This window comes from Pleurodeles waltl, chromosome 6 (genome assembly GCF_031143425.1).
Source record: "Pleurodeles waltl isolate 20211129_DDA chromosome 6, aPleWal1.hap1.20221129, whole genome shotgun sequence".
Lineage (NCBI taxonomy): Eukaryota > Metazoa > Chordata > Amphibia > Caudata > Salamandridae > Pleurodeles > Pleurodeles waltl.
In genome coordinates, this window is record NC_090445.1 from 622,126,100 (window position 1) to 622,141,488 (window position 15,389).

Below are 15,389 nucleotides of genomic sequence, written 5' to 3' on the forward strand. Positions count from 1 at the left end.
AAATAATTTTTAACTTTGCCTAACAATATATTTAAATTTCATAATGATTTTATTTTGTCTTGGCATTCTTCCGGGGGGTTTAGGGGGTGTCACTCTGAGTTGTTGCTCTGCATTGATGTGTAGGTAGTTGTGGGTGAGGGTGGGTGTGTCGCGTATGTGTGTGCCTGTAATCTTTTCTCCTCCCCCCTCCCCTGTGTCGTAGGTGCAGTACTCACCGTTGTCTTCTGCGCCGGCGTTCGTGCTCCTGGTAGAGGAGCAGGTAGACAATGGCTGGTAGGATGTGTAGTTCTGGTTCCATGCTGTCCAGATTCCTCGTGGAGTGTGTAGAGGTGAGCGTTTTCCCTTTCGTAGTCTGTTTCCGCCGTGTTTTTATCGGCGGGGCTCCCGCCCCGGAAAACGTGGCGGATTGGTGAGTTGTGATAGGGTGGGCGGTACATTGGCTCCCGCCTGGGTGTTGGCGGTGACCACCGCACTGTTTGTTTGTCCAGCCGTGGCGGGCGGAGTGTTAAAGTCTCTGTTGGCGGTTCCCGCCAGGGTCAGAATTCAATTTTTTTTACCGCCTGCCTGTTGGCGGGTTGGCCGCCGCTTTAACACCGACCGCCAGGGCTGGAATGACCCTCATAGTATCTAATAATAATATATGATGTTCGATACCTAAGGGTACGATACTCTCACATCTTGGGAATTAAGGTGCACTGAGAACTAACATATGTCTGCATCCCACCATTGTGTTCACATTTCATTCCACAACTTTTCCACCAATTTTTATATTCCTTTCAAATTCTTTTCACCCTTTTTTTTTAACATTTTCTCATATATTTTTTCATGTTCATACACGGGTGTAGGTCTCTCTTTTTTTTAATTAGGAAGTATGGATACACATGTAATAATAGGTACCTATATAATTTACAGCCCTGATGAAGTAATTGGGAAACTCCCGGACGAAACACGCGTTGGCTATCAATTTGGATGCGGCTGCTAAAATTTGAATAATAAGCTATATCTTCTTTTGAAGAATATGATTGAACCTTGATTAGAGAAACTCTGGACTGGCTATCAATTTAGATGCGGCTGCTAAGTTTAAATAATAAGCTATATCATCTTTTGAAGAATATGATTGAACTTTGATTAGAGAAATCTGGACTTGGACTTTGGATCATAGCAAACTTGGAACAACAGATCAATTAATTCTTCTATTTGGATTTGGACAGTGATACTGTAATTGGGGATTATGTTGGAAATAATCCTATTAATTTTCAGAAATATATGACAAAACATTGCCTATGTACACTTACTCATGAGTACTATTATTTTTCATGTTATAATGAGTGCCTCTTGTATTTTATGTTTGTTTCTTACCCCTAACCGTGGTATCTAGAACTGGATCCTGAAGGAAATTAAAATCTCCCCCAATAATAATTTTGCCTGTTAATTGCAAGAGGGAGTGAAGCAAGCCTACATAGGGGGCTGGGTCTTCTAACAGAGGGGCATAAAAGCTAACAAAGACAAATCTTTCTTTGGCAATTAAACACTGGACCCATCACCGTCGCCCGTCAGTGTCAGAAACAAAATCAAGTGGCTGTGCATTGACGGCTCTGGCTAAAAAAACTGCCACACCTCTGTGAGCAGCTGAAGCTGCAGAGACTACTTTAAAATCAGCCATTTTTTTAAACATGTGAAAATCCAGAACTTTATTAACCGGAACATGAGTCTCCTGAAGAAGTATAACTGAGGGATTTAAAGCAGTTACCCTTTCCTCAATTACGGATCTTTTCCTACGGTTATTTAATCCATTAACATTCCAGGAGAGTATTCTTAATGGAGGAGAAGATTTTGTCATTGATTTGCACCCTGGCTTAGTCTGAATAACATCACCCACACTATGGAATAAAATACCCTATCATAGACATAACGACGCTCTAAAGTGACAAAAACGGATCCTGGTGTCCATACCTCTCCCCCCAACCCCGCCTCCCTTACCCCCCATCCCTCACCCTCAGTGGCCCACACCTGGAGCCCTCCCCCCGAGCAGCCCGGGGCCACACACCCCTGGCCCCCATCGTTCCCTAGCCTGGTGCCTTGACATAGCACCCTAAGCAACAGACTGGAGAGAGACTAAAGTGCAAATAACCTGGACATGTCATCATCCTCATAGTCCAATATGTCGCCCTGCCATTCTCTTATTATGTTTTTTCTACCCCGGCCCCGCCCCCCTTGTTCGACCTGGCGGCTCAGAGTTTTGAACTACATGTAGCAAGGATTTAGCAGCATCCACTGTATGAATAAAATTCGAATGACCCTGAAAAAACACTTTAAGTTTGGATTGCTGCACAAGTCCAGCCTGAGGCCACGCCTTTTGAAATGCCGGAATCATCCCTTTCAATTCTCTTCTCTGATGTGCAGCCGCCACCAACATATCTGAGAAAATCTTGAACGCATAGTCACCCGGAATCTGGAAGATTTTCGTCTTAATTGCTTGCTGAAGAATCTGTTCCTTGATGCGAAAATCACCAAAATTCACTAGAACAGTGCGAGGGTATTTGGAGTTTGGAGGCTGGACTGCGGGGACCCGATGGGCCCGCATGATAGTGAGATCTGAATGCTTGTCTGTTGGTTCTAATAGAACATGACATTGAATAAGACCAGTGATCAGATCTGTGACTGTCTGCCCATTTTCACGGTCTTCAGGGACTCCCGTGAATCTCAGATTAGATCTACGTGAACGATTTTTGCCGTCGTCGAGCCGAATCTGTAGATCTAATAGGTCGGCCTGACTCTTTGCCAGGGATGGCTCTACAGTCGCACGGACGTCGTCAAGGTCAGAAACTCGCTGCTCAATATCCGTAATTCGCTAGTTAAGTTGCTGGATATTACTACAGATTACATTTTATTGTGATTCTGTTCTCTGATTTGCGTCGTCTTGGGAAACTTTCAGAGTTTTTAATTCCTTTAGTATCTGCAGGAGTAAGATTTCCGGGGGGGGGTGTCAGTGCTTGCCGTATCTTTCAGCTCCTGAGACGGAACCCCATTTTGACCATTTCACTCTGAAGAAGCAACAGGAGTAGCAACATGAGGGGAAGACCCAGCAACTATGTCTCCCCTGCCCCTACTGATTGACTCGTGCAATGGAAAAGAAGTGGAGCTATCTACCTGAGGGGCAGAGGTGCAGCCATTAATCCGTGATGGGGTACACTCTTTCTGGCTTTCCCCGCCCAAAACAAGGGATAGAGTGGCTTGGAGGCAGGGTCTGTGTCCGTCACCTGACCGCAGGAGGTCTCAGAGTTCAAGCTAGGGGTCAATTGAGTGAGCAGTGGAGAGCCTTTACCAAATGATCCCGGACTGGGATCCGAATCGGATGGCAAAGCCCTTAATTCAACAGATGGACAGTCAGAGCTGAGGAGAAGGCTTGCCACGTTAGTCACGGAGGGTGGTAGATTATGAGGTAGGGGCTCCGTAATCGAGTGTTCAGACAGTCTGGCTGAAACAATTAGTTTCAGGTGCCTCCCGTGGCACGTGTGAATCTGGCGACCCGCTTGTCACTGTGCTATGCCCCCGCAGTCAGTTGTTCAACCTCGTCTGGCTGTAGAAATTAAATGCGAAGCGGCTCCCCGGCGCATGCTGACTTCCGCGTCTCGGAAGCCGATGTGCCCGGAGAACGAGAATGCGGAGCCCACAGCGCGTCTGACTCCAACGTGCGCTCTCTCTGTGTCTGAGGTTAGCCGCGGAGCATGACGGGAGCTCCCGCAGCCCGAGATCACTCCACTGCGCTCTTATTGTGGTTGTGAACCGAATGCCCAATGTATATTTATGTAAATATCTTTGTTATTTGATGTCATAGACACTGTGTTGTTGACATTTATTTTGTTGTGATGTTGTTTCTGCTTTTTTGGCACACGTGAAACACTGAATAACAATGCTGGCAACTTTTATAATGTTGCAATAAGGAGATTATGTGGAACAAAAGTAGAACATACTGCGATGTAATTCATATCTGTCTACAGATCATTCTTATCTGTTCAATAGCTTCATTAGAGACATCAACTTCCACAATAAAAAAGTTGATCAGAAGATGGATGGAGTAAATCTGGAGCTGTTTTAATTGAGGCAATATGTCTGAAAGACATGGAAGAAAGTACCTGTAGAAGGTAGCAAAGCATATAAAATGTTGCATTGTATTCTTAATAGTGGAAATGGACATTCCCATTGTGGTCTTGATGTTCCGGGGCTTGACAGAGCGATTGAAGGCCGGCAAATTTCAATTCTTATGATTGGACTAGTGTTAGGATGTGAATTTCCTGTGTCTGGTAATTGTAGAGTGTCACCCTGCTCTGAGTGCATGCCTGTGAGTAACCAGCTTTTGATTTTTGGGCCTGATAACATATTGCTCTAGTGTGAACACATAAGCCTTTGTCCATTTCCTGACTATGACTTTTTCTGTGACCTTGAGGGGCACACCAATCATGCCTCATTCTAGATAGAGAACCAGTGGTCCTGTCATTGGGTTTAGAATGTAGTGGTGGTGGCAGCATTCCATGTTATACCAGAATGTTTTATCTGAGTCACTGAAGTGGAGGCCTAGTGTACCACTAGTGTAAAATTCTACTTTTTTCCTGGTGCTTTGCACCAACATCCAGAAAGCACTTTAGGCGTGTTGATACCTGTATCCTGTGTGGTACATGTATGCTGTGTGTGAATGAGCCAGGGTAATGGAGAACATTTTTGATTCTCCTAGACTGTCCTTGCACACACAAGATGGAGGGTGAAGACTGTGCTCACAGACAGTGGAAAGTATTTCTCACATTCCTGTAGCTGGAGGGAGTGGAACTATACACTGAAGTGAGAGGAATAGGAACAGAGATATTCTATGAAGCGTTTAAGCTAGCAATTACTTGCTGATTAGTCTTTCCAGACATGCTATTTAATGCATGGCTAGGGGTGAGAGGCGAGTCTAAATACTATGCTGTGAAAGGTGAGGAAGCATTGACGTGCGACTGGCTATGTGAATTTCTCTGACTATCCCATCAGTTGGACTGATAACAGCCTGGTAGTGAAACTGTGCACCTTTTTGTGCCTCTGTGGCCTTCGTTACTGGGGCAAAGATCTTACTATGGCAAACAATAGGGAAAATGTAAAAGGTTTAATAAACTTTTGCAAAAACATTCTTATGTTAACTATTAATGTAAAATAATTTTATATACTTACTTTAAATGTAGACCAAACATACAAAAATGCCATAGCAGTATTGACCTAATTTAAATTAATATCAAATTAATTTAAATATATCACATTAAATTAAAATGATTTTTTAAAGATTAATTTAAAAAAATACACCTAAGTAAAAAATTATCTTTATTTGTCATGTATCAGACATTACAAAAAGTTATGTATAGTATTAATTTAAACTAATTCAATTATTTTCTAAAACATTAAAGCTACATTTAGTTTTAAATATAAAAAAGTTATTCAAATATTTTTTCATAAAAGAATATTTATTTTCTATTTATATATAGTTTGCTTACTGGTAAATTCAATTTATATGCATTTTAAAATGGTCAAAATGAATTAATTTGTTTTAATACTATTTCCTCTGAGATTCTGCCTCCATTATTGTTTATGGGAGGTTGTTGCAGTATTAGTGGTTTCAGTATACTTTTCATGGCATCTGACACAGCAGAGAATTCACCTAAAACTGAATCAGCTGTATCCAGCAGCATTGCCCCTCAATTGGAATAATGCAATATATCACATAAAAATACTGCTGAAGAAACACCAGAACTATACAAAATGCATTAAGCTTCAATATATGGGCCTGTTACGATCTTGGCAGATAGGATAATCAATCACAAACGTGACGGATATCCCACCCGCCATATTACAAGTTCTATTATATTCTATCCTATACTATATCCCATCCGCCAATGTCGTAATCAGTGTGGAAACTGTAGGAAAATATGTGGTGATTGGTGTAAAAAGACCTGAAATAACTGCAATGAATTAATATACGACATTTTGGGACCATCCTCCCTTTCCTACCATTTTGTATGATTCCACATGCAAAAATGGTTTACAAGTGAACTGATAGGTGCTGGTCAGCCCTTTTCAAGCAATGTATTTTGAACATTTTCTGAACATTTTCAAGAATTTGATTTGCCACACCAAAGCATCTCTACATATCAGCTGTTCTGGGCCAATTTCAGATGTAGTAAAAGTTTAATTATGTGTCCAGATCAACCTTATTTGTTAGTGGCTCTTAACCTGTGGTCCGGGGATCCTAGTTGGTCCCCAATACCTAACCAGGAGGTCTGTGACTGCTTAGAAAATGAAATAATACTAACATTAATAAGAAGCCTATAAATAGAGAAGCAAAGTGTAAAACTGAACATTGTAAAACGTATTGTAAATGTGAATGAATTTTAAATTGGAGGCTAAAATTTAAGTTGGTATCCTCTTATTGATTGTGGGTGCAGTGCAAGTGTATCAAATAGAATTTAGTAAGTACCATTGGTGGCCACATTTGAATTTGGAAAAGCTCTAACCTTTTGTTTTTTTCCAGTTTTTGTGAATTAATTACAATTAAGTGCTGTTTTGCAGTTCAAACCTTTGAAATTGCTTAGGCCCTGATCCTAGGGTTCCAATAATGACCCAGTGAAGGTCCCCAGATACCAGTATTGATATTGTGGGGGTCCCTGGACTCCAGTAATGATAAGTGGAGGTCCAAAAGCAGTCAAACGTTAAGAAACACTGTGTTAAAGCTTGTATATTCGGCTAAGAATAAAATTAAAGTTCTAGAATGTTATGGCATACTGTCCACCTCAAGACAGTATGATTTGGTATGTTTGGTGGCAAGATGGTCTGCAAAGATTGTGACAACTATTAATTCATATGAAATTAAACACGGATATCTAAGGGCTTGACCACAGATAATATCTGCTAGATTTAAATTACAAAAATGTAAAACTGTTTGAATGTTACATTATATGCTGTATAAGATGTCCAAGTGGAAGAGTATAGGGCAATGGTTCCTACCCTGTGGTACAGGGCCCCCTAGTGGCCCACAAATCATACTCAGGGGGTCTGCAACCCCTTAGAAAATAAAATGATATTAAAAAATAAACATTCTGTTAACATGAAGAAAGTGGAGGCTAAAACATAAGTTAGAATCCTCTGATTTGTGGGAGCAGAGCAAGTGCATCAAACAGAATATACTATGGATGATGAGTGACCTCAATTGAATTTAGAAAAGCTCCAACCTTTCCATTAAAATTATAATTGTATTTTTTTTATATTTGTTTGTGAATAAAATGAGACATGGCACCTTTGTGTATTTGTTTGATGAATGTCTGTATCTGTATTTTTGTGTATTTTTTTGTATTTCAAATAATCGAAAAATCCAGGAATCTAGTAATAACTCAATCAGGGAGTCCCTGGATTCAAGTAATAGTTTATTGGCGGTCCAGGGTTCCAGTAATGATGAAGTTGGGATCTACAGAAGTCAAATGGTTAAGAACCACTGGTATAGGGAATTCCCACTGCCCGCGATGAAGACGGAGAGTGCAAACAATGTTTTCAATGCTGTATGATTATAGAGCCGAAGGTGCTGGATGTTTATCCCAAAGGTTTAATATCGCTTTTGAACTCAATGTCTAAAACATGTTGAGTGCTGAACTGAATGTGCCTCATCGATATGTGCATGGTTTTAATTGCTACTGTTAGAGCCAGATTATGGTTTGCACCAGAGTGGATAAGTTAATTTACACATTCAATGAGCATTGGTGGGCATATATGTGCCAGTATTACGAAACTGAATGTGTCATTTTAAAGGTTAAAGGTATAAAGGGACAAAAAGATTGTCTGAAATATTGAAGCAATTAATTTGATTACATATACATGTTCTGTTATTGTGTCATATTATAAGCAGTTATTATCAAACTGGATGCCTTATGGGATTTATAGATTCTGTAAATGTATGTGACAAATGTATTTGCAAACTTTAAAATGCTCAACTTTCCCAATTAAAAATAGTTATTCCACCCCAGTAGGGATCAAATTGAAGCTAGTTCACACCTAATATCCCTACTGGACAAAATGCTCCACTGCCTTGACAGGTGTGGTGAAGTAAAATCTTGCCTTTTCACCCCTCATTGCTCTCATACCGATGTGCCGCTGTGTGCTAGACTCAACAATTCCATTCTCAAACCCATTGGAACTACCAGGAGAGCATTCCTTCTACACGTACCCCCTTCGATGCAAAAATCCTTATGCCACATGCAAACGCATTCCCTCTTCTTCCTCGCCACTCTTCTAAACTTAATTTCAATGTCCTTATACTCGTCATAACCTTGCGAAAGTCTCTATTGTCCTGTAAATCTAATTAGCATTGATTTTTGGAATAATGATCTTCCGAACCAAGAAATTGTTGGAGTGCGACCTTTAAAATTAATATTAACATGAAAAGCTTGCAATATATTGTGGAATGAAGCTGCATAGAAAATGTGCTAAAATAGAAAATAATGTACGAGTTTGAAATGTGCCCACGGGTAGTGGCCACCAAATGTATACGAAGAATAATGAAACTTATTAATGATTAATTAATGATGTACTAATGTATGGATTTTGTATTAACATATTATGATTCATACATGTATTGGGGTTCTGCAAATTTAATCACTAGGCCTTAGTTAGCGAGGGTCTGGGCCTAGCTGCCTGGTGTCATATTAAGCTGTGTTTTTCTAACGTGCATTTCAATATCCTTATACTCATCATACCCTTGCGTAAGACTTCATTGTCCTGTAAATCTAATTGTGGTTTTCGGAATAATGATCTTCCTAACCAAGAAGTCACTGAACTCATTTCACACGCTTTACCTTCCCCCCCCCCTCATACCAATCCTTGGCACATTAAATCAACGTCAATTTCAACTGATATTATGCACAGCTGGGAGAACTCTTGTAATGTGAAGTGACAGGTAGCTATCTGGGTTGTCACCTTAGCAATACTGGTCGTGGAGGTCAACACCTGTAGAGAGTAAGACACCCGTATTACAACACCATCCACAGTTTTCTCTTGGTGTTATGTTGTCGAATCACTGGCTTTATCTATTTTGAACGTTTTATCTTTTCTGTTATGTCTTTCTTGCATAAAATCTCCTTCCCCTCCTTTCTCAAGCAGTCTATGCACTAAATGCACACTTGGTTGAGGATACATTTTGAGCATTAGTTCGTGGTCTTCAGGTTTTACTGAACTGTCAATGAAAAAAATTCGTGCCTCCACGCAGTCTGTCTATTTGTGTGTTACATTTGATGTAGCAAAAGTAGTTTAACTGCTACATTTCACAAGTAATGAACGCCTCATCCCGCGGCCTTACTATTGATTATTCCCAATCCGATCAGAGCATCACCATAGATTTAGATCATGCATAGGCATCAATTGAGAGTTTTCGAGCTCCGCTGTTTTTAATTTCAACTAGAGTCTACAGAGGCGATGCTAACGAGCCTAATACATCGAAGGCGTCCTCTAAACAAACTGCAACAAACTACAGTCCTTTGCAAACCCATACTATGTAATTGTAGTCAATGCACCAAAAACATACACATATACACATTTTGCAAACGTCACATATTTTATTGGCACTGCACATTGTTTTTTCATATAAAAATTAAAAATACCGACAGCACATAGAGTGAAAGCTGCACAGAGAGTGTGTGCACTTCAACTGGTTGTCAGTGCATGAAGACAGAGATAAGAATGAATTCACAACTAGACGTTACAGAGTTGATCACGTATAAAACAGAAAAGGCACCTCTAAAGTACTCATAGGTAAATATAGGTGACCATGCACATGTCAAGAAACTGTCCTGACTGGCCTCGAATGATTTAAAGCTGCTAAGGTGTGATGTTCTGCTTTACCCACAGCGGATTGGTGCGTCAGCGGTCACAATAATCTCAGCCACCTGCACCCCGATATATTCCCCCTTTACATTTTCAATGTTTATCGTGTCATCCTCGAAGATAGTTCTCATTTTTCCTGTCCAGGGAATGTCAGCAGTGTAGCGTGTTCCTGTGACAAAGTAGTCCACAGAGTACTTGGGCCTAGCTTCTACTTTGGCATTAATAGAGTCAGTCGTTGATTCCATCCGCCTACCTGCTGTACCCACAGTAAAAGTGGTGGTGACAGAAGAGGAAACAGATATATCTCCAAGACCTGGGATGCCTGCGCTTACCTCAACAGTAACCCCTATCTCAACCGAGGATTCAAAGCTCCAGCTAGATTCTGTTTCAAGAGTATAGGACAACTGCCTTTCAGCATAAACAGGTGGGCTGTCTTCAGGAGCAGCGCAGTTCTGCACTTTGGTTCTGGCACTCAATTGTAAGGGCTCTGTTCTCAATATTTTCTTATCATTGAAGTTATAATTAACATCATAAATGACTACTTTTTTGGTGGGCTTGCTATTGTGGACTAAAACGTACTTACTCTTCAGCACGTATGCTGGGATATCCATGTCCCCATGCCTTTTAATACCGGACATAGCGTTGAGGGTTTGACCTTCTGGATTTATTGGAGACGCTTTCCAGATACTGACATCATCCCTTGCCCTACTTCCTTTATCATTCCAAACCCAGGTCCACTGCGCTAGAGTTACATACTCTGCTTTAACACAGCGAAAGTCATCAGCAGAAGGTGGGGCATAGGTCCCCGTAGCTGCGTACCCAAGGGCTACAGAACCGGGGGGACACACAGGGCGCCAAATGGCACCATCCATCTTAGCTCCAGAGCCCTTATCTGTCCAAACCTGAACAAAAGAGGTAGGCTTCACCAGAGTCCCTGCCTTAATCTCCTTTGCAAATACTCCAGATGGCTTATTGTAATTATCAACGGCGATGTGGCCCAGGCTGCAGCAGTGGTCAGCTTTCCAGAAAGAGACGTCTCGCTGTGCGCCACTCCCTAAAAAACAAGACAAATGTACATGAGTCCATCGCTCATACAGTTCTACAGATACTGCAAACATGTTGTTTAAATAAATCATTGTTGTTTTAAGAAGCTTGTCTGCTATATTTTATATCTTCCAGATCTTATTAATGCCTTAGAAGATCACATCATTTCTTCTTCATTGTGTGATGTTGCCAGTATATCAGCAAGGAAGGTAAGCAGTAGGAACTCACAACACGGGTATGACTTGTGAACACCAAATTTAGGAGTTGATCTTTAGAGGACTTTTTGAAGTGAAATGGTGAATGACGCCCAAGGGATAAAAATGCTCAGATTGCACAGATGTAGTGCACCATGACAACCAAGGAAAGTTGCTGTTTATTTGTGTCAAACCACAAATTTGTAAAGTCCTCACTGGACACATTTGTCTTCATTCCACCATTTGACCTGTGACTTTTTTTGTTTTCCCTTTTTCTAAACATTGAATTATCTTCTGATGTTTGAAGCACTCTTTCAGGTGGCCTAGTGGCCAGCAGCATAATATCTCCCTATTTAAATGTAAGGTATTTCAAATAAAGTAATGTATGAAAAACCTAACCCAGAACTGATGCCTGAGATCCTTGACCAACTTGCTTGACCACCACTCCATAGCGCTCAAAAGGGAAGGTGTACTCTCATCCCAGGTTATAAAAATATGCAATATTATTTTTATCAAACCACCTTTCTGTTGAGTTATAACCCTTTCTTTTCCATCAAATGTTTCCACAATTCTTAGTTTGTTTACCTTGTTTACATGTCTTCAGCCTTTTTGTTTTTAGTCTATTTCGTCTTCGCCAGCCCTCATCTGCCTAATTTAATCTGTGAAGTGACCAGGGATTTAAAGTAACTTTAAAGATGTATGATCTTACCTCTATCATCCCAGATGTTGACCATTTCTTGTGTCTGATAAAGAACAAGAGCAATGTCTGCAGAGTCTCCTTGTGATGGAAGTGTTATTTTATCTGAATTCAGAATGTAAGGCGCATCTGAAGGTCTGTTATAGTTGCTAATGGATATGAAGGACTCTGAAGTCAAACCTTTAAATGGAAAACATAGATGATGCAGGTTAATTTCTCATTGTTCAGCTTTCCCCCAAAATGCTGACAATTATACAACATTCCTGACTTGCCTGGAATAGAAGAAATGTTATTGAAGGCAAATAAAATACACTGAAACCATTGTGGGGGTGCTGTTACTTTTTGACCCATATTGTAAGTTATATACTAATTCCGAATGACTTTTTGGGCTGATTGGAATTTCCATTGTTTGTGAATCTGGGCTCGACTGCCAGGTACACATGACTGTTTTTACTTTGCAGAAGCTCTGTGGACCGGGACAGGATGGCTGGCTGACAGGGCTGGACTGGAAACCAAAAACAACTCTGTTAAAATGATCACATCATCCCAGGATGCACATAGCAAGCAAACGTAATGTGTGACATTGACTTGACTTGACTTTTTCCAAGGGGTACACTTACAGAATATAAACTTCTAAGTATCATGCTGCATAAATATCATAGCATGAATATCAACAAGAATATCCTGAAGGTTAGTAAATTGAGGTAAATAAAGATGTGATATTCTTTAAAAAAAAAGTATTCGAGTTTTTTTTATTTCAAAGCAAACAACAAACACTCAAGATTAATATTACTGTGCCAGGACTTCACACGCACAGTCAACAGTCTTGTCAATTATCAGCCCCCCTTCTATCCACTACTTTTCCCATTCACCCATAAACATTTGCCTTAGGCCTTGTTGTTCGTCAGATGACCTGGTTCACAATCCAAAGGCTACCCCACAATTAACACTATTCCCTCCAGATCTTTTCAGATTTTTTTAAATATATTATACTTCCACAATATATGTATCGTTCCCCACTCCCGTCCCAGTCTATTGCACACTTATCACCTCCAGATCAACCTGCCAAAAACGCACACAATGTTAGGATTGGCTCAAACACACTGGGTCAGCTATACCAGGGTCAGGGTGCAGAGGAAGGCAAACAGCAGGAAACTCTGCCTCAAACCTCAAATGATTGTCAGCCTCTGCAGATAAAGCCCGTTAACATGTATCCTGGCCATAGGTTCCTGGTACCAAGTCAGAGGGCAGTCAATGAAGGTCCTCCCAAGACCCATTATTCTCAGTGTGTTAGCCATAAACTCACAGTCTACCCTGCTGAAGGCTTTTTCTGATTCCAGGGTTGTCAAAGAGTGACTGCTTCGTTCCAGTTGCCCCAATGTCCAGAAGGTGTAAGGCCTTGTTGGTATTGTCCCCTGCCTGAAAGTTGGGAATAATGCCTGAATGAACTATGAACTAGTTTTCCGATCAGCACCTGCAAACGCATTACTGTGATTTTGGTGAAAATGTTCACATTGACTTAGAGAAGGGAGCTTGGGTGGTGTGATCCACACTCCTTAGGTGTCTTTCTGGCTTGAGGATCAAAGAACTGGTTGTCTCACTCATGGAGGAGTGTGGCTCAGGTCTACAGATCAATAGACTCATCAGTGTAATGTTGTAAGTAATACTCGTGGTAACATCTAGCCTTCTCTGAGTCATAGGTGTGTACTCACCCATCTGTGGATTTAAGTTCAGAGATTAGGTTTTTGGCCTGCCACACTTTGAGGAGGTTGGTAAATGTTTGCCAGATTGATTGCTCCCTCATATAATATTTATTATTGAGTTGAACTAGAAGGTTTGCCACTCCAAAGCCCTAATCCAGCCTTGTACCAGAGGACTTTTCTTCCAGAGTTTTTTAGTGTGGGTATGCGTACAAGTCTATTCCAATGAACTAAGCTTGTCTGTAAGTTTTGTTATGCCATGTGTAGTTTGCATAATCAGGCCTTTTCAGCAATGAAAGCATCATTTTGCACTCTAGGTCTGCAGTAAAGGTTTATTTGTTACAAAAGGTACCTTGGAAATATAAAACCTGATTAAGAAGCTCACTGGCAACAAAGCTGATTTTGGGAGGGGAAACACTACAACACTACATTGAAACTGTACAAAAGGCAGCTTTATTGGGTGTAAACTTGTCTAATCCAAAGAATTGTTGATTAAGCAGCACAAGCTATCATGCCCTGAACACCACCCTTACATTTTACTCCTGACCCATCCATCTCCCATAACCGTTTTCCACCCCAACACACCACCATCACCCGTTCTGCCCAAACATTCTGACTTTAACAACCCTTTTTGTTTAACTTACTTATGTGCTCTCCTTTCCACTGCGTGCAAATTTATCAGTTGTCTAGCCTGATCGTTTCTACACCAAACCTTCATTTTGATTTTCTGTTCTTCCTCTATCTTATCCTCCTTTCTCTTTCATAATTTCTCTTGCCTGTCAAGCTCTCCATTCTTTGAACCATCTCTGCAACCTGACAAACTCTCTCTACAGGTGTTCTTTGTGCCTCCTCCACACCTACTCCGTTACTGCCATTGATTCTCCTGTCCTCTCCATCAGTTTGACTTTCAAGATAAAATCTGTTGCTGAGCAGTGACAAATGTATTCTATCATAACAAAATAACAACGGGGAATCATAAACAATCTCAAAATGTTTGGTAATTGTCAACCCTTTCACCTTTAAACACCCTGACATTTCCCTGTTAATCTCATGTGAGCTCTGTCTATTGCAGATGCTTTCTTAGCCTCTCTCCACACTCTGTGAGATAACAGCTGCACAGACCTCTGTACTGATCTACCTCTCATTCAGAAAACTATCATCATTTTATTCACCTCCAGCCCTGTAGACTGAACCCAATCTTTCTCACCAAGTGCAACAACACCACATCCGGCCATGGACACTTGCTTGCAAATTTCACCACTGTCCCTTAAAACACTCATCAAACCTCTTGCACTTGATGCATCAGATAAAATTTCCATCATCCAAGTCACCAGGCTAGTCTGGAGCCAAAGCATGATGCTGTTGTACTGTTCCAAGAAGATTAACCACATCTGCAAATCTTGCCTTACCCTTGCTGTCACTCTTACAATGTGATGCTTTTTTGTTTCACTCTTCATGGCAAAGGCCAGCTGTCTGTAGAACACTCTGCTGGGGACTATCAATCTGCACAAAAAGGTCAGGCATCTGAGCGCCTGCTGCAATTTCTGCAGCTCACACTTGTCCTAATCAATACCCTCAACTTGTCACCAAGTATCTTGACATGATCACAACTGACTCCTCCCAATATAAGGATGTCCTCCAAATAATGTTTCACCTGCTCTTTTTCTGCCAGATGTTTCATCACCCACTCTACATAAGCGCTGAATCTTTCAACACTAAATTGGCTACTGAATATCTTAATGACATTGCCTTTTCAACATAGTATCATCTTTGAAACTGTATACAAAGTAGCTGACAGTCATCAGGGTGAAATGCCAACTTTGTACTGGTATCCCATCTTAGTACTTGTACCACAGTGTCATACCA

General features: G+C 40.9%; 1 protein-coding gene across 1 annotated transcript in view; it reads right to left on the reverse strand.

The window, feature by feature from the left end:
* Window positions 1–9,604: 9,604 nt before the first annotated feature.
* The window catches only part of LOC138300074 (uncharacterized), an 80,332-nt gene continuing 74,547 nt past the window's right edge, over window positions 9,605–15,389 (reverse strand). Inside the window, exons 7-8 of the mRNA XM_069238947.1 lie at window positions 11,836–12,003; window positions 9,605–10,942 (exon numbers count right to left, since the gene is read on the reverse strand). Coding sequence (XP_069095048.1) covers window positions 9,903–10,942; window positions 11,836–12,003 — 1,208 coding nt within the window. The 3' untranslated portion in view covers window positions 9,605–9,902. The remainder of the gene's footprint in view (window positions 10,943–11,835; window positions 12,004–15,389) is intronic.